We start from the raw sequence: 26,188 nt of genomic DNA on the forward strand, positions 1-26,188 counted from the left end.
AATGTCTGTTGGTATGCCAAATGGAGTGGGTCCAGGGTGTCTGGGATGGGTGTACTGATAAGAGCCATGACCAGCCTTTCAAAGCATTTCATGTCTGCAGAGGTGAGTGCTATTGGATGGTAGACACTTACTTTCTTGGCCACAGAAACTATGGTGACTATGGGGATTATGGTGGTGTTCTTGAAGCTAGTGTATATAATGGACTGGTTCAGGGAGAGGTAGAAGATGTCTGTTAAAACCAGGGCCCATCTTATGACAGCATTGATATTATTACAATCGGTGGGCCCGTGAATCGTACCCACCTTTACCTGCATTAGCTAAGGCCCTGGTTAAGACACAGAAACTATGGGGATTATGGTGGTGTTCTTGAAGCTAGTGTATATAATGGACTGGTTCAGGGAGAGGTAGAAGATGTCTGTCATCCCAGCTGGTGATCTCCGTTTGTAAGACAGTCGATGGTATCGTGTGATTTGTATACCTTTGATGGTTTAATCAATGTGACTGATGTTAAGGGTTTTCTGAGAAGGTTCAGAGTGCGATGTTCTGATGTATTTCTGGTCTTTACACACGCATGTGCTGTCACCCCTTAGTTTCGGTTGTCATTCTGGAAACACATCTGTCCCAATGGCTCAACACATGCTTAAAAACACGGCACTGAACATGATTCAGTGGTCATCTGGTGTGTTAAAAAGATGTACGCATTGTTAATGACATGCTACATATTGTATTAACATTTTATACTTTCACAGTAATAAACCCATCACTGCCATCCAGTGTACTTTGATTTATTTGAAGAATGTGAAGAATTGGGATGAAATAAGCAACAGCTGTTTTTCTGTGTTTTACGCTTGTGGTGAAATGTTTAATAGAAGAGTAAAGACGATCAATGATCTAAGGCTGCGCGTGGCTGTTTGTTTGTGTGCCAACTGAGACGGCGATTACAGTGTGGTTGAAGTATGCTGTTGACTGTTTAGAGTGTTCTGGTTCTGGCGTTCTGGTGTTCTGGTTCTGGTGTTCTGGTGATGGACTGGGGGCTAAAGGGCAGTACCACCACATTACTCACTCCTAACCGAGCTGTCAGAATGGGCTCAGGGAACCAGAGAGCAGGAAGGAACTACAGACTGAGGAGGAGGAATATGAAATTAGGGACAGAAACGTGCTAAAGACAGGGGAAAGTAAATGTCCCACACCAGCTGTAAAACTCTCATCTCTGCTTAAATATATTGAAGATTAAAATCTTTACTGTATGTTGTGTAATTAATTGAGAACCAAATGACGTAACAATGGTCAATGGAAACCAAAATCACCAACTGATTAAGGGCTGGATTCAAACTCACACTGGAAATCTAAGTAAACTATTGAAATCACAGGCTGTTCCAACTTGTGTGAATTTCATTACGGCAACTCATAATGTGACTCAGTAGTGTGTATGGCCCCCACGTGCCTGTATGCACTCCCTATGTCTGGGCATGCTCCTGATGAGACGGCGGATGGTGTCCTCGGGGATCTCCTCCTAGACCTGGATCAGGGCGTCAGTGAGCTCCTGGACAGTCTGTGGCGCTACTTGGCTGCGTCAGGTGCCCCAATACATAACGTCCCAGAGGTTCTCAATTGGATTCAGGTCTGGGGAACCATGAGGGCCAGTCAGTGGCATCAATGACTTCGTCATCCGGGAACTGCCTACATACTGTGGCCACATGAGGCCGGCCATTGTCCTGCACCAGAAGGAACCTGGGCCCCCTGCAGACGGGTCTGAGGTTTCCCTCCCGGTACCTAACAGCAGTCAGAGTACCGTTGGCTAGCAAGTGGAGCTTTTTGCGACCCTCCAAGGATATGCCTCCTCAGACCCTCACTGACCCACCGCCAAACCGGTCATGCTGGATGATGTTGCAGGCAGCATAAAGTTCACCATGGCATCTCCAGACTCTTTCATGTCTCTCACGTGCTCAGTGGGAACCTGCTCTCATCTCTAAGGAGAACAGGGCGCCAATGGCAATCAATCAATCAAATGTATTTATAAAGCCCTTTTTCCAACAGCCCTTTTTTGTCACAAAGTGCTTTTACAAAAACACGGGCCCCCCTAACCAGATACTCCGCAGGTGTGGACCAGGACCTCATGTCCTCCTAAAGTTTAAAACGGGAGGAGACTGAGAAAATTCATAATATGCATTCCTCATATCAACAATGATTTATAGTGGAGAAGGAGAACTTAGTGGGGAAGGAGAACTGACCTTACTCCCCCAGCACAATAATATAGCAAAGTAAGATCTTGGGACTGAGACTGGGGGGTCCGGCGACACTTTGGCCCTACCCGGTGGATGGCCCTGGACAGGGCCCAACAGGCAGGAACTGCCTTGCTGCTGGGTTGATGCCCTTCTACGACCCTGTCCAGCTTTCCCCGTGTAACAGCCTTTCTCCTGGTATCTCCTCCATGCTCTTGAGACTGTGCTGGGAGACAGCAAATCTTCTTGCGACGGCATGTATGGATGTGCCATCCTGGAGCTGGACTACCAGTGCTACCTGAATGGGCAGCAGGTACCGCCTCATGCCACCAGTAGGCACAAGGACCTTAGCAAAATGCAAAACTAGACATGAATCAATCAGGAAGGATACGGAGAGAGCAATTGTCTGTGGCCACCACCTGAAAAACCATTCCCTTTTTGGGGGTTGTCTTGCTGTTGCCTCTCCAATGCACCTGTTGTCACTTTCATTTGCACCCAAACAGGTGACATTGATTCACAATCACTTGTGCTTCCTAACTGGACAGATTGATATCCCTGAAGTTAAATTGGTGTTATACTGTGATGATTGTGTTCCCTTCATTTTTGAGCAGTATATATATATATATATATATATATATATATATATATATAATGTATGTGTGTGTGTTTATGTACACTCACCTAAAGGATTATTAGGAACACCATACTAATACTGTGTTTGACCCCCTTTCGCCTTCAGAACTGCCTTAATTCTACGTGGCATTGATTCAACAAGGTGCTGAAAGCATTCTTTAGAAATGTTGGCCCATATTGATAGGATAGCATCTTGCAGTTGATGGAGATTTGTGGGATGCACATCCAGGGCACGAAGCTCCCGTTCCACCACATCCCAAAGATGCTCTATTGGGTTGAGATCTGGTGACTGTGGGGGCCATTTCAGTACAGTACTCATTGTCATGTTCAAGAAACCAATTTGAAATGATTCGAGCTTTGTGACATAAAGGGATGGACATGGTCAGAAACAATGGTCAGGTAGGCCGTGGCATTTAAACAATGCCCAATTGGCACTAAGGGGCCTAAAGTGTGCCAAGAAAACATCCCCCACACCATTACACCACCAGCCTGCACAGTGGTAACAAGGCATGATAGATCCATGTTCTCATTCTGTTTACGCCAAATTCTGGCTCTACCATCTGAATGTCTCAACAGAAATCGAGACTCATCAGACCAGGCAACATTCTTCCAGTCTTCAACTGTCCAATTTTGGTGAGCTTGTGCAAATTGTAGCCTCTTTTTCCTATTTGTAGTGGAGATGAGTGGTACCCAGTGGGGTCTTCTACTGTTGTAGCCCATCCGCCTCAAGGTTGTGCGTGTTGTGGCTTCACAAATGCTTTGCTGCATACCTCGGTTGTAACGAGTGGTTATTTCAGTCAAAGTTGCTCTTCTATCAGCTTGAATCAGTCGGCCCATTCTCCTCTGACCGCTAGCATCAACATGGCATTTTCGCCCACAGGACTGCCGCATACTGGATGTTTTTCCCTTTTCACACCATTCTTTGTAAACCCTAGAAATGGTTGTGCGTGAAAATCCCAGTAATTGAGCAGATTGTGAAATACTCAGACCGGCCCATCTGGCACCAACAACCATGCCATGCTCAAAATTGCTTAAATCACCTTTCTTTCCCATTCTGACATTCAGTTTGGAGTTCGGGAGATTGTCTTGACCAGGACCACACCCCTAAATGCATTGAAGCAACTGCCATGTGATTGGTTGATTAGATATTTGCATTGAACAGGTGTTCCTAATAATCCTTTAGGTGAGTGTATGTATGTAGGTTAAGATAATGATTCATGAACAGATTCAGATATTAACAAAATCAGGAAGAGTGGTACCAACAGTATGTATTCCATCTGTAAAGTACCATTGAAGTGATCTTTACCAGAATCCCAGGTGTACAACTGACCAGCTCTGGTGATATTGCCCACAAAAAGTATGGTGACTCTTCACCAAATTTGAGAAATCTGTCTGCATACAATTGAAGAATATCTGTCAATCTGCCATGGGGAACTCTAAACAACACGTCACTAGTAGAATGAGTAATAGAATCAACACTGACCATAGCTTTTTATTTCTCTCTTTTGCTCTCTTTTCTGCTTCTCTTACTTTCTGTGTCTCCTTCTCCCTCTCTTCCTGCCCTGTTTCTTTCAACCTTTCTCCTGCTGCTTTCTCTCTTCCTCTCTGCCACCATCCCTCCCTCTCTCAGTCATTACGGCCTCGCCCAGCACGACTCACAAGAACAACAATGACCTAGCGTGGTGATGTCATTCTCCCTGACCGGGTCCCACTGCACGTATGCAGGCTGGCGGCCATGTTAAGTAAACCTGTGAGGTAAACACTGACCCCACCCTAAATCGAACTCAGCGCCCTGATGGGTGTTACCGTAGAATTTAACAATCACCCCAAACTCAACACCCTCTGAAGATCAGCAAGGTCGCTCCTGGTCCATCCCTGGATGGGTCAACAGCTATACTTTGAAGTGGTTTTGGAGGGCCAATGGGAGGCATTGTTCCCTTTGGTTCAAAAACCAATGCTCAGTGACCCAGGACAGTGTAAATGACATTGCCCTGGGTAGGGTGCTACCTTTCAGAAGTCAGGTAAAACTGGTTTCCTTACTTGCTGTTGACACTAAAGATTCCATGGCATTTTAAATAAGCATATGGTGTTACCTCATCCAGAATGTCATGGCCTGCCTGGTGTTCAACCTTCCATGTCACCCTGCTCTTCCACTTGCTTCCATTTTAAGCTCCCACCCACTACAAGACCATGGTGCTTGCCTATGAAGGGGAATTACGTTAAGGCGAGGCCCCAACCCTGTATCACCACCCAAGCTTTTTTAATCATCTCATCCCTGTGGAACCTTGTAATAAAGTTTTTCTCTTCCTTCTACCACTGACTTTTCTGATAGCTATTTCAATAAGTGAAGTGTACTTACTACTCCTTTAGTTGTGTGGTTGTCCCATCTAGTGCTCCTAATGAATGCGCTAACAGGCTAATGGGCCATCAACAGAGCAGAGTGATGGCTGAGAAACCCGGAGTTCTTTCCCACTGCTCAAGCCCAAGGGAGCGTGAGCCAGTGACTCTGTAATGGGGTCAGAGGCAGGGCCTCTCAATGGATGTCTTTCCCCATATCCCTGTCTTATACACACAGGCACGTACTTGTAGACAGGCAGACTCACGTAGATCTACAACACCTGCTGCGCTGCGTCGTCGTCTGTCCCATAACCGGCATTTTGGGAAGATGCGAATGGATGAGTGAGAAATCTTCACGTGCAAAGTGCCTGCTGACAACTAAAAGTAACTATTGTCGTTAAAGATGTTCTCTGAGAGAGAGAAATACAGGGAGAAAAAGAGAGCAAATAAGAAAGGGAAGGCAGAAACTGGGACAGTGGTGGGGGGGTGCTGAGAGATAGAGGAGGTACAGGTTTCCTCTCACAACCCAAGAGAGCCCGGGCGTGACCAAGGGAGAAGAGATAGAGATAAGAAACCTATCCATAAACTCGGACACAAAAACTTTGCACTGTCATCCACAGCAGACTCCAGCGTCTCTCTTTATTGAAAACAACATCATGAGCAAATGTCAAATGGCTTCTTCCCAAAATACCATACATACCACATATGTCCCTGTACACCCTAACTGACCAAGAAACTAAACAAAAGCAAAGCAAAATCTTAACACGCTTTGTTGGTTTCAACAAAGCTTTTGATTCATTTTGACATGATGTGCTGTGGTACCAATGAATATAAATTAGTGTTGGGTAGAAGACATACAAATAATGAAGTAGTTATACACAAACAACAAGTGTGCATTTTAAAGTGAGCACACAGAGGTGGGCCAACTTGGCTGTGTTGCGAATGCAGGATGCAGCCCCACTCTTTTCAACGTGTACATCAAGGAACTGGCGAAGGCACGGAAAAGGTGTGCAGCATTCCACCTCAGCCTGCTGGACTTCAAATCAAGAGTCACCTGTTTGATGGTGATCTGGTGCGAGAGCCATCCCAATCAGGCTAAGAATTCTCCAATCAGTAATTAGGACCCCATCCATTTATTATCCAAATCCAGAAGACAGATGTAAAACTTAACAACCACCAAATGGACAGTGCTTCTCAAACCTTCCATAAACAGACCCCACAGAACACTTTGACTGTAACACAGTTAAACCCAACAATGACATGAGACTAGACTAAACGTATAGAGGGAACGTCTGTCCAAATCATGAGAACAGAAAAACACACACAGGGAAGAAAATCAGGTGGAAACCGAGTTGTGTTTCTTAATCTCCTGACCACATCAGAAGTTACATATTTCCCAAATATACCACAGGCCCACACAAGACTTGAAAACCATTTAAACATTGGCTAAATCCTACATCTGCAAAACACCATTATGAGCAGATTAGAAAATGGTAACCAATGCAGCACAAATAACACTGTCAACACAATCAGTATCTATCTGTTTATTTTCCATTACTAATCTTACTTTAAATATTTCTACATTGAGCCACTCAATACATAGCTAATATATATGTTGTTTTACGTTTGTGTGTTTACTTAGAATGATTGATTGTTTACCTTTGTTGTTAACCGTTGTTTAAAATAATTACATGTTTCCCATGACAGTGAATCAGATTTGAAATGAATAGAGAGAGAAGAGAGGGAGGTAGAGAAAGAAGAGAGGGAGAGTAGATAGAGAAGAGAGGGAGGTGAAGAAAGAAGAGAGGGAGGTGAAGATAAGATAGGCAGAGTAGATAGAGAAGAGGGGGAGGTGAAGAGAGAAGAGGAGAGTAGATAGAGAAGAGGGGGAGGTGAAGAGAGAAGAGGAGAGTAGATAGAGAAGAGGGGGAGGTGAAGAGAGAAGAGAAGGAGAGTAGATAGAGAAGAGGGGGAGGTGAAGAAAGAAGAGAGGGAGGTGAAGATAAGATAGGGAGAGTAGATAGAGAAGAGGGGGAGGTGAAGAGAGAAGAGAAGGAGAGTAGATAGAGAAGAGAGGGAGGTGAAAAAAGAAGAGAGGGAGGTGAAGAGAAGATAGGGAGAGTAGATAGAGAAGAGGGGGAGGTGAAGAGAGAAGAGAGGGAAGTGGAGTGAGAGACGACCGGGTGGTGGGGAGAGAGAAGACGGCAAAGAGACAGGGGAGAGAGCTATTATAATGCACCAGACGTTATGGTTCATTAATCTGATGCAAGGTTTGAGACACTGCGCAATGGGTTTTCTGTGCGTGATTGTAGTTTCACTATAAATGTGGGGACCAGAAGTCCCTACAAAGACAGTGAACCCTGACAAATCTCTCCACATTAGGTTTTTTTCCCCACTAGGAAACCAATTCAGGGGTTAGGATGAGGATAAAACTAATAAATGTGGTAAGTATTAGAATTGGGATTATGTTTACTTTTAGACATCAAAGGTTTGGGTTAGCATGTAAGGGTTAGGATTAGGTTATAGGGGACAGGGAACATGAATTTCTGGGTTTCCGGTCACCAAAATGATGGAAACAAAGTTGTGTGAGTGTGTGTTTGTGTCTGTGTGTTTAATGAGTAGGTGGGGGCTTCCCCGGGCAGATCGAGTGGCGGACAGACAGAGTGGGTGAGAGACACAAATATGAAAGTTAAGATAACTTTATCTTAGTATATTATTGTAATGTCTCTTGTTCTGTCTAAACATCTGGATCTCCCTTTCTCTCTCCATCATTTGGACGTTCTTTGGTAAAAGCATATATATTGGCCTGTCTTGGATCTCTAATTGGGGCTCTCTCAGTGAGGTTGCTTGTTCACAGAGTAAACACTCACACACAGATTGCACATGCTTGTATGCAGTACTCAGCTCGGATACACAAATTGACATGTTCATAACATACCTCACTCTCCGGACATGGTATGTATAAATGCATATCTTTGCGTGTGCGTGTGTGTGTATCAACGTGGTTGGTGTGACTCTCAGGGTAAAGTAAAGAGGATGTTTCCATGCCTAAGACAGTGCGATACCTAAGAAAAACACACTATAAGGTTTAATCCAAGCCCTAAGACAGGGAGGAAAGAATTCAGAATTCAGTTATTTCTCTCATGACAGAGCAAACCTATAACTCTGGACAATTTACAGTCTCCTGGATCATATTGGCAATAAAAAAAAGTTTATCTCTGCTCTGTCTAGTTTTCTACAGCGATATCTCTGTCTATGCAGCAGAAGACAAAAGGAAATGAACAGAGGCCTCTGGGGCCAAAGACAACACACATTGTGAGAAAGTCTCACTGCAACTACTTCTGTCTGCAGCTCAAATATTGCTTACTGCGTATACAGAGACTGCTGTCTGAGAGAGGGGCTGAGGAAGAGAAAATGGTGTGTATGATTTTGGGTCAGATGGTTGACATTATGTGAAGGGATGAATAATGTGACTAAACAAGTAAACAACTGATAACCCTTAGCACGATGCTATCCCGTCAGAGGCTAGACCCCTGAAGTGTGTGTGTGAGTGTGTGTGTGTTTATGTGACATGTCACTTCCACACTAATATCTGTTACAGTTATTTAGCCCAGATGGCTGGGTGCTCAGGGCTGCACTAATGATGTAAGTCACACACACCCGCACAAAAGCACGTACGCAGCAATACATTTCACAGTGATCATTGCTGGAGTTCCAGTTGAGAACAGCTCTGCGATTCATTCCCCGTTTAAATAGAACATTGGTACTTTATGTTAGAGAAGGAAATGATCAAGCTGTAAACAAATACCCTCTAAGGTAGCATTCTTAAATGTTGCTTTACACTGACAATTTGGATTGCCCAAATTACCGATCTGATTACCGATTTACTGCTCAAATACTTGACAAGATAGACATTTATTTGATAGAAACATGGCAGAAACTAGGTGGGGTTGTTGCTCCTAGTCATAAAGGGCAGAGGACAGCATTCAGTGGCAAAATCTGTTGTGTTGTCTCCTTATGATGCTTGTCTGGACTACACCAGGCAGTTACACAGAGACTAGACCTAGTGAAGGGCATGCGAGCAGAGGCTGGACCGAACTAAGCCCAGTGAATGGCAGGCTAACTGAGCCTGGACCGAACTAAGCCCAGTGAATGGCAGGCTAACTGAGCCTGGACCGAACTAAGCCCAGTGAATGGCAGGCTAACTGAGCCTAGACCGAACTAAGCCCAGTGAATGGCAGGCTAACAGAGCCTGGACCAGTAATAGATGACTGTTGTCATTGCGTATGTATGCTGGCATATTAAATTGCAGGCCTGTGTGTTTGAAACCGGTCGACATGCTGCTGCTAACAATAGTGTAGGCTCCACTGTCCGACTGCCTCACACGGGCCTTGAATCAGTGATCCTTTGCTTTGCAACACGTTTTACCTCAGTCCTTGACAACCGCCTGTTTGACGTATACAAAATAAAGTTACCGGTTGGATAGCCCAACTGCAAAACTTCAAGTTAGCTGTAAAGTGGGCCATGTTCCGTGTTCACTGGTGGTTTTCTCCTCTCTGCCCATCATGCCGCTTCCCCTGCTCCCCTGCCAACACTTCACTATACACTACAGGGACGTTACCGTGCTGCCTGACCAAGCTCTTCACTCTTCAACAAGTGGAAAGAAGAATCAAGTAAGAGAAGATTGAGGAGGAACGAGGAAGAGAGAGGGCGTAGATGCAGAGAAAGTGAGGAGATAGAAGAGGAATAGATGAAAAGTGAGAGAGAGAGAACTTGGATGGAGATAGGAAGAGAAACAGAAGATGGAGGACGGAGAAAGGAAGAGAAACAGAAGATGGAGGACGGAGATAGGAAGAGAAACAGAAGATGGAGGACGGAGAAAGGAAGAGAAACAGAAGATGAAGGATGGAGAAAGGAAGAGAGACAGAAGATGAAGGACGGAGATAGGAAGAGAAACAGAAGATGAAGGATGGAGAAAGGAAGAGAAACAGAAGATGAAGGATGGAAAAGGAAGAGAAACAGAAGATGAAGGACGGAGAAAGGAAGAGAAACAGAAGATGAAGGACGGAGAAAGGAATAGAGAGTAGGTTGAGGGGGTGAAAGTAAAATAGGGTGGAGATGGACGAAGAGAAAGGAATTGACAAAGAGCTTGCTGGTGCATCATTCCTCTCTCCTCCAGAACGCAAACATCTTCATGCATGAATGCAGCACACACACAAACACACATACAGAAAGATAAACAGAGACACACAGACACAGAGACAGACAGAGAGAAAAACGTGTGGCCTGGGTTGCTGAGTTATGGTCCTGTTTTTAGAGCTCTGAGCATCAATGAGTGGTGTAGTCTCAGAACAAATGCCAGAAGGTCCTGAACAGTTCCAAACGACTCCAGTCTTTTCTAATCAATCCCTGAACGTACACAAACTTCTCAAAGGCACAACAAGTTAATCTATCACAATAACTTAACAACTGAAAATACAAGAAAACGGTTGCATCTTCATGTTAGAAACACTTCCATTCTCAATAAAATAGCAGTCCTTAGCTTTTTGCCAGGATGCTTCATCATTAACTGTGGGTCTGTAACTATAGGAGTGGTGGGTCTAGACCCTTGGTAGACTCAGGAATTTGTGTATCGCGAGAGCAGGACAAACACGTTTTGGGAAAGTTGAGGAGGGCTGGGATGGGGAGAGAGTGAGCTGAGCTCAGCCATGTGAGAGAGAGGGAGAGCAGGAGAGAGAAGGAGCAGGAGAGTAGAAGAGAGGACTTATAGTCTCCTCCTATAGGCTACTGTAGAATGTCTCAAAGCCTCTGATCACTCCATGCAGAATAAACACATCATCATCTCGGATGTGTGTTGGATTAATGTACAAAGAACACAATGCTATACTATTAACAGCTTGAATATTACTGGATATTGTTTTCCTTTATTCTGCTCCCTTTCTTTATTCTGGAACAGAAAGTACAAGTGGGATACTTCTCCTGGTCTGCCTTCTGCTGGGGAGAGGAGGTAGGCATTTTCTCTAGTACAACAACTTATACCATACTAATGATAAATAACACATACGATAGAAGTAGTCCGTACAGACAGTCGTGACTAAAGAAAAATACCATATCCTGCTTATTTTCTCCAAATTACTAGAGCATCTTTCTGCGTAATGTGCTTCTCTGCGTCCTTTTGAAAACATTTTTTTTTATATTTGCAGCTTGACTTGGGACTTTTCCGTGGAACTCTAGCTGGATTTAGTTGCACCCAGACGTAACAAATATTTCTTTTTTGGCTAAGTGGAGTTATTGCGAACTTTTAAGAAGAGCATCGCGACTATGTGTCGGGGGAGGCTGGTGAGGCTGGCCGTGGGGCTGGTTGCGTTGTTGTCGCTGTGGACGGAGCCTGGCGAAGCTGAGGTAGCAGGAGGAGAAGCTAGAGGGGCCGGAGAGGAATTGACATCTCTACCGTTATTAACGGTAGACAACGAGCTGGCCAGACAGACTCCCGTCGAACCCAGAGCAAGCCGGGCCAAGCGGAGGGGAGGAGGAACGGACTCCCTTAAAGGGTAGGGAACCGCTCGCTATTGACACATCCCTTACCATCGGGACTCGTCGATGTTTATTGGGGTGGAGTGTGGAGACTGATCAAAAAACTCGGAGGGTGGTGAAACTGTTATTTTTGCTCTTGGGAGGATTGTGGGCTTTTTGGGAGGACACGGGTGGGCAGTGCAATATTTTAGCTGGGTTTTACTGGTTTTGCAGGTTTTCTCAATTTCATTAATTCCATCCTGCCCCTGATTTGTTTTATTAGGCCTGCACTTCACTAAATTGAGTGATATTGGAAGAGTTTGGTAGCCTACCTTTTTATGAACATTCAGGTAACAATAAATAGTACAACGAATCATGTCTGCTCTGTTCTTGAAATGTCTTAATGCTACATTTGAGGTGGTTACTGAACCGTCCTCCACCCTCCTTGCAAAAAAAATTTTGGTCACCTTATATTTTAGCATGTTTAGCAATAGTAGATAGCTGCTACTATTATGTAAAACTTGTTTTGTTGAAATTAATGTTTGGCTCTGAATATCAAGTTTGTATGCATTTTATTATATGCATTTCTGGTCGTGTTGGAAAGACATGGGTTGATTTCAGAACATGACCTTTTTTCCAAACCTTTTAAGACATCTATTCCACATTGCTTAGAACATTGTGAAGAAAGGGGGTTTTGTGGAGCAGAGGGTCTACTGGTTCACACCCTGTGTGGGTAGGTGGACTGTCAGTGGAGGAAGCAATTCTGTTAGCTGTAGCATGTTGGGGTTGATTTCATTAAGTATGTCTGATTTATAATTTTTTACTGTGGTTGTTTTATTTAGACAGGGGGGGGGTTGTAACTTTTTTTTTTTTTAAATACAAAGGGATTGTGAAGTGGAAATTGTTTTTATGTTGGGGAAGGTGATGCATTTTCTTTATTGATACCTAGAGTTTGACCAGACCCCCAACCCCAATATATAACCAACTGTCCCTTACACCTTGTGAACATTGTATTAATACCTTGTTAATAGGCTAATTACCTTGTATAGCCTATTCATAATTATTATTCTAAGCACGTATTCTACAGGCAGTTAAGCTGTCACAGTGCCACTGACTTACATTATATCTCACACAATGTATCAGCATTAATTTGATAAGGGAGAAGTTACTTAATCGTGAATATATCAGTCTTGTCAAACTCAAGCATGGAGTGCCTACTGTCAGCTGTTTTTTAGTTTCTTCTTTACAATTCATACCTGCATAACCATTGAGACCTTTATTCAACAATCAAGTATAAGGGCATAGCGAAAACCGCAGACAATCGCCCCTCAGTGGAATAAGTCAGTCTTGTGTCTATTATATAAAACAAAACCTATTTTTCCCTCACTAATGCACATTCAATAAGAAGCTGATTGCTATAAGCAACCTGTCAAAATTGTTTATTTTCTCTTTGGGCCTGTTGCTGTGGTGCAAGCCATTAGCTGTTGCTTCATTAGCAGTCTCTGTAGGTCTATTACAATAGTCATCATTACCACTCTTGTCCTATATATGTTTGGGCTTGGTCAGTGGTCATTACCTCTGCTGGCCTACTGGTCAGTGGTCATGATCTCTGTTTGCCCGTGGGTCATTATCTCTGTTGGCCTGCTGGTGAGTGGTCATTATCTCCATTGGCCTACTGGTCAGTGGTCATTATCTCCATTGGCCTACTAGTCAGTGGTCATTATCTCTGCCGGCTTAGTGTTGTGATGTACTGGTCAGTGGTAAATTACTGAACAGGAGATCACAGGAGAGTTGACCATTTTCTGTTTTTAATTTGTTGAGAATGCTGTTGCTGCCTGGGACCCAACAAGTGAGATTCTCCTGTGATGGGAAGTTAGAAGGAAAGTTTAGTAATTAAATACTGGCAAGAATATCACATTCCTGTCGGCTGCAATAATAAATTATATCCAAACAAAGGAGGCCATTGGCATTGTGAGGCTGTCGGAATGCTTGCTGGACAGGGAGAGAAAAGAGAAGGAAGGAGAGACAGAGGGTGCGAAGGAGGAATAGGGAGAAAGGGGGAGAGAAAGAGAAAAGCAGTTTAATCCTTTTCTCTAGCCATAAACACCACACCCTGCTTTATAAAGCACATCTGCAGCTGTACACAGTGGGTCAGAACTTGAGAGGTGGTGTGTGTGTGTGGATGTGTGGATGTGTGTGGGGGGGTATCACGACTGTAGACAGCTGATCATATATAGATCATTGCCTATTCTCTAGGACTCACAAGCGGTGGTTGTTTGAAGCATGTTTATTGTTAGTTAATGAATCTGAACTGTTTACCAGACAGGCAGAGTGGCTATGAACTGTGTCAGTCACCGATCAGGTGCTGCAGTTCAGAATATGGCCATTAGGTTGTGCTATTTCCCTGTTGCATCTCTTGTTATAGTCAGTAGAAGACCAGGCAGACATTTTTGCAGCCCACTATGTACGATAAGGTCTGTGGTTGCATCAGGCTCTGTTTGAACCTAGGCTCTTCTGTCTGAAACCAGGCTATGCTGAGAGGAACATTTCTTCCTTTTCCAAAACAACCAAAACTCTCTTTAATAATTCACAATAACATGGATCTCATGAAATTACTCTCAATCTTGGATGTAGCCAAGTATGTATTATCTGTGTAATCATCTATTAATCTATTAGTCATCAAAAAAGTACACTTTAATGAAAGTGTTTTTTTAAGTTTAAATGTTTAGCTCACACACTATAATATAAACATAGGGGTGTCTGTAATAGAATAAAAGTATCGAAAATGAATTGTGTTATAAATACATGTATTTCTGTAAATTCCAAATTATGTTTTACAGTGTAGGAGTACCAAGATGGCTGCTGCTAAGTGGCTTTAATGCAGGGCCTCCTGTCAGTTGTCTGGTGTTTATAGACATGTACATCATTGTATTAAACCAGTTGAGCTAGTAATGGGTTGGAACAACTGGAGTTTCCAGTCAGTGTTAACCATTGATGTTATGTGTCTGTCTTTCTCTTCTGCAGACCCAATGTCTGTGGCTCTCGTTTGAACGCCTATTGCTGTCCTGGATGGAAGACTCTGACTGGGGGCAACCAGTGCATCGTCCGTAAGTCTATCCTCCCATCTACCACCATGTGCTGTCTGTAGATTGTGTATATCAGCAAATACATAATTGCTTGGAAAAAATGGACACACCTATTTTGCATGTGTAATGAACTGTATTCCTTTATAGGTAGATTAGGCTGTGTAAAAGTGATGTATATCATATTGTTGTAACAGTATAAGGTTAACATGTAGCTAAGCTATATTATTAGTAATGCATAAATTATGATGTATGTTTGTAACAATATGAAATTAACAGGTATCTAAGGTATAACTTAATCATGTCTATAGGATGATGCATGTTTATAACAATATGACCTTCATAGGTAGCTAAGCTATACTTACAGTAGTGTCAGTGCTAGACTTGGGCCGGAAAGTTTTTTTGTTTTTCGTTTCCTTTTTTAGGCATGCCTTATTAACACATAGATTTTGATGAACATAGTCTAATGTGCGATTTGTCAGTTCCTGTACTTATTTTATCCCAAGTCAAGCACTGAGTAATGCGTAAAATATAAAATATGTTTATGACATTTATGATGAGGATGATGTCAGCATGTAATCTAATAGTAATATAGCTAGCTATAACGCGTTTTTGAAACACTGGATGCAACGTTGTGAAAGTCTGGTCCTGGATGGTCAAAACCTTCTGGTGTGTATTTCTACCTGCTAGTTAATTGCACTCCCCTAGTGTTCCAGGTCTGAATAAGGCCCTTATTAATGTCCAGGGATGGAAACCAGAACTGTTGAAAGGCCTTTCGAGAAGGTTAGCATGTCTGTGTCAGAGCCAGGCTAGTGGGCGGCTTGTCCCTATTCCAGAGCGCTATGGTTACGACCCACAATGCCCTGTGGTGCGGTAGAGAGACAGAGCCCCAGCTCTCTCTGTGGGCAGCAAGTACTGTTTGTCCAATTAGCTAAGCCAGACACAGCATGTCTCTGAGATAACTAACTAATTACTACTTTGCTGTCCAGTCATACTCTGATAAGAATGGAAATCCCAAGTTACATGTGCTACTGGACGGATGGTTTTAACTATGAATCCGTAAATTACCTCAGTCATTTGTATTAGCATATGTGGGAACTACATGTATGCTAAGAAACATAGTAAAGTGTTGTGTTTGTCTCCTGATTGTAACTGGGTATACTTTCGGAGTAGTTGTTTTTTTCTCCCCCACTCTTTTCTCTCTCGTCTCTCCGTTCTGCCCTCTATCTCCCTCTAACCCTGCCTAAGCCTCACACGTCATTAGTCCCAAAAAGTATGTTGTCCCAAAAGTTGTGAATACTGAGATATAAATTGCAGCACAGCGGCCCTGCCAGATCTACACTAGCAATACAGTACTATAACCCAGTCCAGTCATAAGGAAGGTTGAGGAATATCTAGATGTGGCCACCAGGATTTATGTTTCAAATTAAATCTCTAGATAAGGTCTCTGTTCCGGTTAGCTAACGTCTCTCTTGGGTCTGTCTTCTTATTAGCTGAGGTTTTCCAGTAATCTGAAGTCTCTGTTCTGGATATCTGATGTATCTGTTCTAGTTAGCCGATAACTCTCTTCTAGTTAGCTTAGGTCTCTCTTTTAGTTAGCTAAGCTCTGTTTTGTATAGCTGAGGTCCCTGTTCTGGTTATCTGAGAGCTTTTGTTTTCTAGTTAGTTGATCTTATAGTTATCTGCGGTTTATTTTATGGTTATGCAGAGGTGTCTCTTCTGGTTAGCTGAGGTCTTATTTCTGGTTAGCTGATGCCTGTGTTCTGGTTAGCTGAGGTATCTCTTTTGGTTAATTTAGGTCTCTCTTTTAGTTAGCTTAAGTCTGTTCTGGTTAGCGGAGGTATTTATTCTGGTTATTTAAGGTGTAACTTCTGGTTAGCTGAAATCTCTGTTCTTGTTGGTTGATGTCTCTGTTGTGGTTAGCTGATGTCTCTTTTTTGGTTAGCTGAGGTCTCTGTTCTATTAAGCTGACCTCTCTGTTCGGTTTTGCTCTGACCTCTGTTCTAGTTAGTCAAGGTGTTTTTCTTCAAAGAATAGTGACATTTTGGAGTATTATGTTTCTGTTTAGGTTGTTAAATAAACGTTCATCACTGATTATTTGTATTTGCTGTTGAACACTTGTTTAGCAGTGTGTGTGTGTGTGTGTGTGTGTGTGTGTGTGTGTGTGTGAGCGGCGTGGGGTGGGGGTGGGGGGGGGTTGTTGTTGTGTCTGTGTTTATGGATGTCATACTGAACTATGTTGTCCCTCTGGGCCTTTGCAGCCATCTGTCGGAGCTCCTGTGGAGACGGTTTCTGCTCCAGACCCAACCTGTGTACATGTCCCTCTGGATCCATATCTCCTTCCTGTGGTTCTAAGTCAGGTACTGTTGAGATAGGACACTTCTTTCCTTATCTGAAACACCAACACCAGAGCAGAAAGGGCCTTATCACAGGCCTTATCATACCCAATCCACATACGACTATAGCCCACTGGCATTCAATATCATGATCAGTCACTGGGAACTCCAATGGGATTTTCAAAATTCAACCCCCCAATTGAATGTAGGCAGTAATTTTTATGTATTATATGATACATTTATTGGTTTGTTTTTTAAAAGCGATAACACTAGAATTCATTTAATATTATTATTTAGCAAAAATACCTTAATTTATGGGGTTTTGGTTGTCTTATTAAATTTGGGGTGGGTGCCTGAGTAATTTGTCCCAAAACAGACATTCTGGCATAAAAAATTGGGTCCCCTTTGAAAAGGATGTAAAAGCACAGTTGTAGCTAATCACCACCTTGCTTTAGCCTGGTTTCCACTCTTCCTCTACAAAGCTTTTCTCTGCCATAACTAACAAGGACTTGAACAGATAATAGATATTATAGATAAATGTATGAGAAATGTTTCTTGGACAGCTAGCCAAGACTACGTCCACCACACCCACCTCTCTGCTTCCCGCTAGCTCTCCTCAGAGGATTCAACAAAGAGCTCCACTGTTACGCACCACTGAAGCCTGCAACATGGGAACTATCATATTTTTGATTTTCTTTTTCCCCCCACTGGGAGGCATAAACAATGTCTGGTGTTGAGAGATGGTGTGAAACAGAGAAACTAGTTGCAGAAATCTTTTCTGTTTCCATCTCTGGAGAACTAAGACCGTGTTACAGAGTTAGCGGTACTGAGAGATGTAGTGCTGGATTGCTGGTGCTGACGGACTAGGAGGAATGGTTGGAGGGAAAAAATAAGTCTGTTTTGGCAGTGTTCACTAAAGTCATTTGGATGATGTCATATCCTGTGTCAGGGTTCTCCCTCCTGGTTGTGTTAGTGCGGGAGCATGGTGATGTTCAGTAAAGTGCATCGGAGCAAAACACATTGAAACAAAATACATTTAAATGAGCATGTCCTTTTGGATAGGTTCAGGTAATACTTGTGTTTCTCAGCATTTTATCCCGTTTCTTGCTTTCTAAACATGCTCCAGGACAAAGCCAAGCCACTCAGATTGTAATATACTTAACGTCACCCCGCCAAAACAAAACTCTCCAAAAACAATCAACAATACAATACAGCAGAAACCTTGAAAGAACTGATCTATGTTCCAATCTTGCTCACCCTGGAATAGCCGCTGAACTCTAAAAGCTGATTGTTCGGTCTCAGGGAAGAATGGGCGTGTGTGTTGGAAAGCGTCCATAATCAACATCTACTAGTCCTTGATGCAGCGCTGAGAAGAGCGGTTTCGAGCAGTGCCGAGTCGTGTGCTCATCTGTTTTCACACCATCAATTTGAGGGAATTTTCTCTGTGAATGTGATTTATGATAAACACAGTTTGTTTGTTCTGAAACTCCAGCCCTCTCTGTATGACTGTGTTGTAAGCCTAGGTGCTCACTGGTCTGGAACTGTGAGTGTGTATGGTTTTTATATACAATGCCCGTAACCATAAGTGTGTGTGTGTGTGTGTGTGTTTCTGCTGGTAGTGTAAATCTTACTCTTTGTCATCTCTCTCCCTCTGTCTCTCTCTGTCTCCCCGTCTTTCTCTTCCACTATCACTCTCTCTCTCCTTATCTTTTCCCCACTCCCCTCCAGTCCAAAACTGTAACATCCGATGCATGAATGGGGGGAGCTGTGCTGAGGACCACTGCCAGTGTCAGAAAGGATACGTGGGAAACCACTGTGGTCAACGTAAGGACAACAATACAGACCGCTATACCTCCTCTATACAACCACTATACAACCATTCTGTGACCGCTATGCAACCGCCACACAAGCACCATATGTCCTTTATTTCACCATTACATAAATACTATATAACCTCTACACGAGCGCTACATGACCACTGTGCATTCTCTACACAACCGTTATATCAACCCTGTACAAACATTTCTTTCTATACCAACCAGAGACCTCTGGCATAAACCTCTCTCCCCCTCCCTCTCCCCCTCCTCCTCCCTCTCCCTCTCCTTCTCCCTTGCAGCGGTGTGTGAGACTGGTTGCCAGAACGGAGGCCGATGCGTGGCTCCTAACCGCTGTGTGTGTACCTACGGCTTCACAGGGGCGCAGTGTGAGAGAGGTAGGACCACAGGAGTCACCATCCGTCCGTCTGTCTTGTCTTCCGGACACTTTCTGATTTCAGAAGGAGAACAGCTGACAGTGTTGATAGCGTGACATATCTCCTCTGATAGAACAGTTTGTTTTATTGGCCAGAACGTGGTTTGTTGTTGAAGGCTGTGTCTGTCACGCTTGTTTTTCTAAATGACGGTTATTTTCCACATCTGTTGACTAACTGAGCTCTGGAAAATGTAATTACTTATTGGATGTTTGCTGTTGGTTGCCCCCACCAGCCTAGTGGGGGGCAGTGAACTCTGGTGAGAACACACACATGCACAAACACACACACACACAAATGCAGTAACACACGCACACACCCACAAACACACAAACACGCACACACGCAGTAACACACACACACATGCAGTAACACATTCAAAAACTCCGGCATCCATAGACAAAAATGCATGCATGCATGTACACACAAATACAGGAAGAGATATGAAACATACACAGCTCTCTCTGGCGGTGGTGTCCCCTGAAGGTCGTAGCAGTGACCTGGTAAAGATAATATTTAGTTTAACAGCAGAACACTAATTGCTGTCCTCGTTGAACAGAGATGGGCTTAATGAGTCCTAATCTTCTTAAATGTCCTAACCTTCCTTTTGGTTTTGCTGAGAAGCTCTCTGTTTGTCAGAAATTCTACTATATTAGAAGATTATGAGTGTGTGTGTGTGTGTGTGTGTGTGTGTGTGTGTGTGTGTGTGTTTGGATGTGAGCGGTCAGCTCATCGGAAGCCTTCCTCCATTCTCGCTCTTGGGTGTATTTATGCATTTATTGTATTTATTTGACATTCTGCATTATGAAATCTCTTGAGATCTGTGTCCAAATGAAAGCACAAAATAATAAAAAAAAACAATACTTGGCAACAAGAATAGTTTTGCAACTACTATTTAATGATAATAATGATCTTAATAATATTAATGAAATTAATAATTATTTGATAGTTAATATTATTACTTTAAAAAATGAAACCCTACAAAATACTTGGTTGTTGGGACACTGCGTAAAATGTAAATAAAAACTGAATGCAATGATATGAAAATAATTTAAACCCTATATTCAATAGAGAATAGTACAAAGATAACATATCAAATGTTTAAACTGAGACTTTTTATTGTTTCTTAAAAAATATATGGCCACAGTTGGGACAGAAGTAACAAAAGACTGGAAAAGTTGTGTAATGCTAAAAAACTAAACCTGGTGGAATATCAAACTAATTAGGTAAATTGGCAACAGGTCAGTAACATGACTGGTAACATATTTAAAGATAATTCCAGAGATGATGGGTAAAATTGCAAAAAGTTTGGGGATCTCATCACCTACACTACATAATATCATTAAAAGATTCAGAGAATCTGGAGAAATCTCTGTATGCGAGGGACAAGGCTGAAAACCAATATTGGATGGCCGTGATCTTCGGGCCCTCAGCATTAAAAACAGACACAGTTCTGTAGCGGAAATCACTGAATTGGCTCAGGAACACTTCCGAAAACCATTGTGTGTGAACACAGTGTTGATGCATCCACAAATACAACAAATAAAACTCGACCATGCCGAGAAGAAACCTTATAAACAAAATCCAGCATCTGCCAGCATCTGTGATGGTGAACATGGAATGGGTGACTTGTACATCTGTGAAGGCACCATTGATGCAGAACAATATACACAGGTATTGGAGCAACATATGCTGCCATCCAGACAGATATCTTTTTTAGGGAAGGTCTTGCTTATTTCAGCAAGACAATGCCAAACCACATTAATCAGGCATTTCAACAGCATGGCTCTGTAGTAAAAGAGTCCGGGTGCTAAACTGTCCTGCCTACAGTCCAGACCTGTCACCCATTGAAAACATTTGGCGCATTACGAAACTGCACCAAATGTATAAATTTATTACAACAAAGGACACCCCGAACTGTTGAGCAGCTGAAATCCTACATCAAGCAAGACTGGGAATACATTTCACTTTTGAAACAACAGCAGTTGGTCTCTTCAGTTCCCAAACACTTACAGATTATTGTTAAAAGAAGAGGTGATGCAACACAGTGGTAAACATGCCCCTGTCCCAACTGTTTTGTATTCAGACATATAAAAGAATATAAAAGAAGGTTATCTTAAAGTTAAAATGACTAGCTAGATACAGGTAGCTACTAGCTAGACAGCTAGCTACAGGAATTGATCAATATTTTTTTTTTTTTCTTGACAGCAATGAAAGCTAGCTAACTTTAGTAGAGGCCGATAGCGTTAGGAGTGAATGGCAAATTTAACATGTGCAAGCTGTTGTTTAGCTAGATATGAATATGCAATGATAACAAAAAGTTAAGTACTACAGTACATTCACAGCTTGGCTGTTAAAGTAATTTATTAATACACTTTTCTTTGGAAGGGTAACTGCCAAATTTAGCTGAAAACAGGTGTTCAAACATAAAAGTGTGGGAGTGGCTAACTTAAGTCATAACTGTAATACAGACCTGTGAAATGCATGTCATTCAACATACGATGTAGCTTCGTCCTGCAACTAAAAGTATAGCTAGATATTAGCGGAAGGTTCTGTTGCCTGACATAAAAGTTAATTACACGGAAACACATTAGGGTTCAGCAAAAACAAATACTTTTTTCAACCTCAACATTTACAGATGGCTTCATTAAATTTCATGCAAAACGTTTTGTTAGTGGCACTACCTCAGTTTTTTTTTAAACAATTTCACTGATAGCGAGAAACAAATTCCAATCCCCGGATGGTAAGAGATTATGGTATGGAGATAATACATATGCCTATGTAGACAAGAAACATATTTTTGTCAAAGCCTAATGCATTTTGATGTATTCAACTCTTCCCGTTTATGTATTGTCAGTGCTTGCCAGCTGAAATCTCAAGTTCATGCTTTTGTGTTAGGCGGGTAGTGTAGTGGTGGCCTACAACATGGACTACCTCCAGCTGGTTAGCTGTGTTCACACCGTGCATGTGGAGAAAAATCTGTCTTCATACAAATATTAACTCATACAGTAACTAGTTTATCTACTGGCCACTGCATTTAGCAGGCTATCCAAGTGGGAATGTAGTTTCGGCATTAAGAAAGCATACTGAGGCCAATATTATAGCTAGTTCTTTTACGAATGACAGGCATAATTGGGACTTCTTCTGTGGCAAATGACAGGCAGAGGTGTGGAGGGGGAAATGTTACTGTTAGAATATAACCATTCTCTCGTGACTTATTTAGTTAAAGATATGACTGAGAGAATTATTCTCACAAAATGTTGGCATCCATTTTAAAAATGTGGTTTTTACTTGTTTTCATAATATAATCAATATGCTTTCAATAATTAGGAAATATCCTCAAACCCTGATAAGAAATATCAACAATTCAAATAAATGATCCAGATAAACTGCGTTTGTACATGGTTGCACAAACTCTTCCAGGATTATTGCACAAAAGAAATGCTCTACATCCCACACTCATCAAAAACACTTTGTTTACGTTGCGCTGGGTATGGTTCATTTCAATAAGGAGTTATTTGCATCTTGATGAAGATACAATTGTTTAATTCAAAGGAATTTTACATATTTCTCAAAATATAAATTTCCCACCAAAACTAAAGTGTAACAATCATTTGCACCCTTTGAGAAATGCGAAAACCTTGTAAGGGATCGCAGACCATTCCTCCATACAGAATCTTTCTAGATCCTTGAGATGCTTTGGTCTGTGCATATGGACTGCCATCTCCAATTTAAACTACAGATTTTCAATTCAGGTTTTTCAAGTTAAGAGAGGGTATGCTTTAGTAGTCCTATGCATTAAGTTGTGTGCTTGGGGTGATCAGATGCTTCCTGGCATAGGGGAACAGATTTTGTGCCAAAATATCCCTGTACTGGGTTCATAATGCCATTGACCTTAACAACAGCCCCAGATCCAGTGGAAGCCAAATACCCCATGACATCAAAGATTGGAACTTGTGCTTTGGTCAGATTACTTGAAAATAGAGCTCTTTGGCCACAAACCAGTAGTCAGTTTGGTGAAGAAATGAAAATGCATTAGCAGAGTATGCATTATAACATTAGCAGACCATTTTATTCATATTGATTCCAGTCTAGATTGCCAGCTCCTTTGTTGATGTTTATTTCATTTAGGGAAGGCAGTGTATCCACTGGGTGTGTTCTCTAAAAGTTAAATTTCTGATTTAGGATCTTAATCTCCTAGTTCAATGTATACATTATCTTAGCATTGACGAAATTGCATGTTACATTTTTTATTTAAAGTAACAGATGGGCTTTAAAATAAAAATAAAATGCTGATTAAAAACATCAATTTTTGACTGAAAATGGAAAAGTATATTTTTTATGAATAGGTTGTTTATTTGACCTTGTTTTTTTCTTTTTTTTCTATAGAACTCTCAGTCAATTTAATCTTTGGTTCTATGATTCTTGAACCAAGCTTCACCCCTTTCACCAGAAATATGTATTCAGAGCTAACCCAGGGCAGGGAACAGTCTTAAACCTTCCCTGTTTTCAATGGTGCATGAGTATTCTTGTGTGTTCTTTCGTAAGTTATTTCAATAGATTATTTAAATGTTTTCATCCTCGACAGAGGTTTTATTAAGGCACCAAATGACCATTGCATTGAATTAACAGTGGTTAACGTATTGTTTATCGACTCTACTGGGACATTGGGTGGTCTGTAAATGTTACCAATCATCAATAACTTGTTTTTGTTACTTGACTAGGTCTAAGTTTACCCTGTCACCGTGAGTCCATGCAAGTGTCACCGTGTGTCCATGCAAGTGTCACCGTGTGTCCATGCAAGTGTCACCGTGTGTCCATGCAAGTGTCACCGTGTGTCCATGCAAGTGTCCCCGTGTGTCCATGCAAGTGTCACCGTGTGTCCATGCAAGTGTCACCGTGTGTCCATGCAAGTGTCACTGTGTGTCCATGCAAGTGTCACCATGTGTCCATGCAAGTGACACCGTGTGTCCATGCAAGTGTCACCGTGTGTCCATGCAAGTGTCACCATGTGTCCATGCAAGTGTCACCATGTGTCCATGCAAGTGTCACCATGTGTCCATGCAAGTGTCACCATGTGTCCATGCAAGTGTCACCATGTGTCCATGCAAGTGTCACCATGTGTCCATGCAAGTGACACCGTGTGGCCATGCAAGTGTCACCGTCTGTGAACTTAGTGTATGTTTGCGGCATGCATTTACATTCATGCCTTCCGTTTTGTTTTGGGGTGTTCTCATGCCAACCACCAATTTAGGTGAAACGTGTGAAAAGGTTTCCGTATTGCAGCAGTGTGTTTTACATGCTGTTGTTGCAATATAAATCCAGAAATCCTGGTTTAGTTTTATATTGTCTGAGGTAGTCCAGTGCAAATACCTTTGGCCTCCAAGATAAAAATTCTTCAGGGATTCAAGTAATCAATGCACTTACAAAACTTGGATTGCTTTGGCAATATTTTGCAAACATTAATTTGCTGGCAGTAATATATCTGAAAAGTTAGGGAGCACTGTTACATTTTAGGAAAATAAAAATGAATCATCTCAGCTACCTACTACACTCAGATATGAAAACATAGTCTCTACTGACAACGCTAACGTTTTGCAGTGCTTCAAGTGCCATTTTTGTTAGGACTGGCCATTCTGCCATCATTATTTCCCCTACACCCTGTTGAGTTCTTCTTCAAAGCACCTTCTGCCACTTCTTTCAAACAGTACTGGTGAATGTGGTGCAGAATGAACTGTATGCAACCTTTGTATGGACCGTTACAAAGCAGCTTGGCACGATGAAGAAAAACAAATGTTCCTGCAGAATTGTTCCCTATTCACTGTTCAATGCTTGTTTTCTCATTTGAACTGAAATTTTGTAAACCTGTAGAATTTTTGTGGGGAAATCAAGCTGAGACCAAGGTGTCTATTTCAGTTGTGCTCTGAATTACAGTAAAAACATTACCATGGAATATATATAATGTACATACTGTGTTGAAATAGTATTTGAAGCACAAACACATTAAATGATTGAGTGGTTTAGTTTGGCCCCATCTGACATCCTCTTTTGAGCTCATTTGTTTCTCAGTGCTTTAACAAAACCCAGTATGCCTTCTGTTGACCAACAGAAATTCTGCATATTAGGATACTGAACAACATTACACAAAATAATTTCTGCTGAGTAAATATTGTGAAAGACAGTCATTCCACTATTACTGCAGAAATAGGATGGACACTCTCACATATGACAAAAAATTTACATAATGCCCCTTTAATCCTCTCATTACAAACAGCTGTAGTCCCACTGGTTCGGAAAGCTGCTGCCGTCATTCCTATTTTCAAAGGGAGCAAAAGCTGGACACGGACTGCTCTAGGCCTATCTCATTCCTTCCCTGCCTGTCAAAGGTTTTTGAATGTCTGATCAACAGACAGTTAACCCGCCATCATGACTCCCACAGCGTTTTCCTTGGGGTTCAGTCAGGCTTCAGACCTGACCATGGGTGTATCTGTATAGGTCCTAAATTACATCATATCTGCTTTAGAGGAGAAGTTGTATTGTGCAGCTGTTTTATTGGTTTGGCTAAAGCCTTTGACTCCATTGCATTCATTCCATCCTAATGAATAGACTCAGCAACCTGGATTTGCAAAGCGCCACAGTATCAATCTATTTAGAAAACGATTTCCCTGACCTTTTACAGTGTGTCTGAGTCGGTGGGCCTGTAGTCCGAGGGCCTGCTGTCTACACCTCTATCTGTATCTAGCAGTGCTCCTCAAGGTTGTATTCTTGGGCTGACTCTATTCTTTGTGTGTATTAATGATTTCGCGCTTGCTGTCA

At 42.1% G+C, this 26,188-nt stretch overlaps 1 protein-coding gene across 3 annotated transcripts in view; it reads left to right on the forward strand.

Moving 5' to 3' along the window:
* Positions 1-10,922: 10,922 nt before the first annotated feature.
* The window catches only part of fbn1 (fibrillin 1), an 87,636-nt gene continuing 72,370 nt past the window's right edge, over positions 10,923-26,188 (forward strand). For 2 of the 3 annotated variants that reach the window (XM_013137098.4, XM_013137101.4), the window contains exons 1-6: positions 10,923-11,199; positions 11,396-11,743; positions 14,730-14,812; positions 17,050-17,148; positions 18,853-18,948; positions 19,241-19,336. In XM_013137098.4, coding sequence (XP_012992552.2) covers positions 11,514-11,743; positions 14,730-14,812; positions 17,050-17,148; positions 18,853-18,948; positions 19,241-19,336 — 604 coding nt within the window. In that variant the 5' untranslated portion in view covers positions 10,923-11,199; positions 11,396-11,513. Of the gene's footprint in view, positions 11,200-11,241; positions 11,744-14,729; positions 14,813-17,049; positions 17,149-18,852; positions 18,949-19,240; positions 19,337-26,188 lie in introns of those variants that run through there. The other variant, XM_020054407.3, reaches the window with a different exon arrangement.

Source organism: Esox lucius, chromosome 2 (assembly GCF_011004845.1).
Source record: "Esox lucius isolate fEsoLuc1 chromosome 2, fEsoLuc1.pri, whole genome shotgun sequence".
NCBI lineage: Eukaryota > Metazoa > Chordata > Actinopteri > Esociformes > Esocidae > Esox > Esox lucius.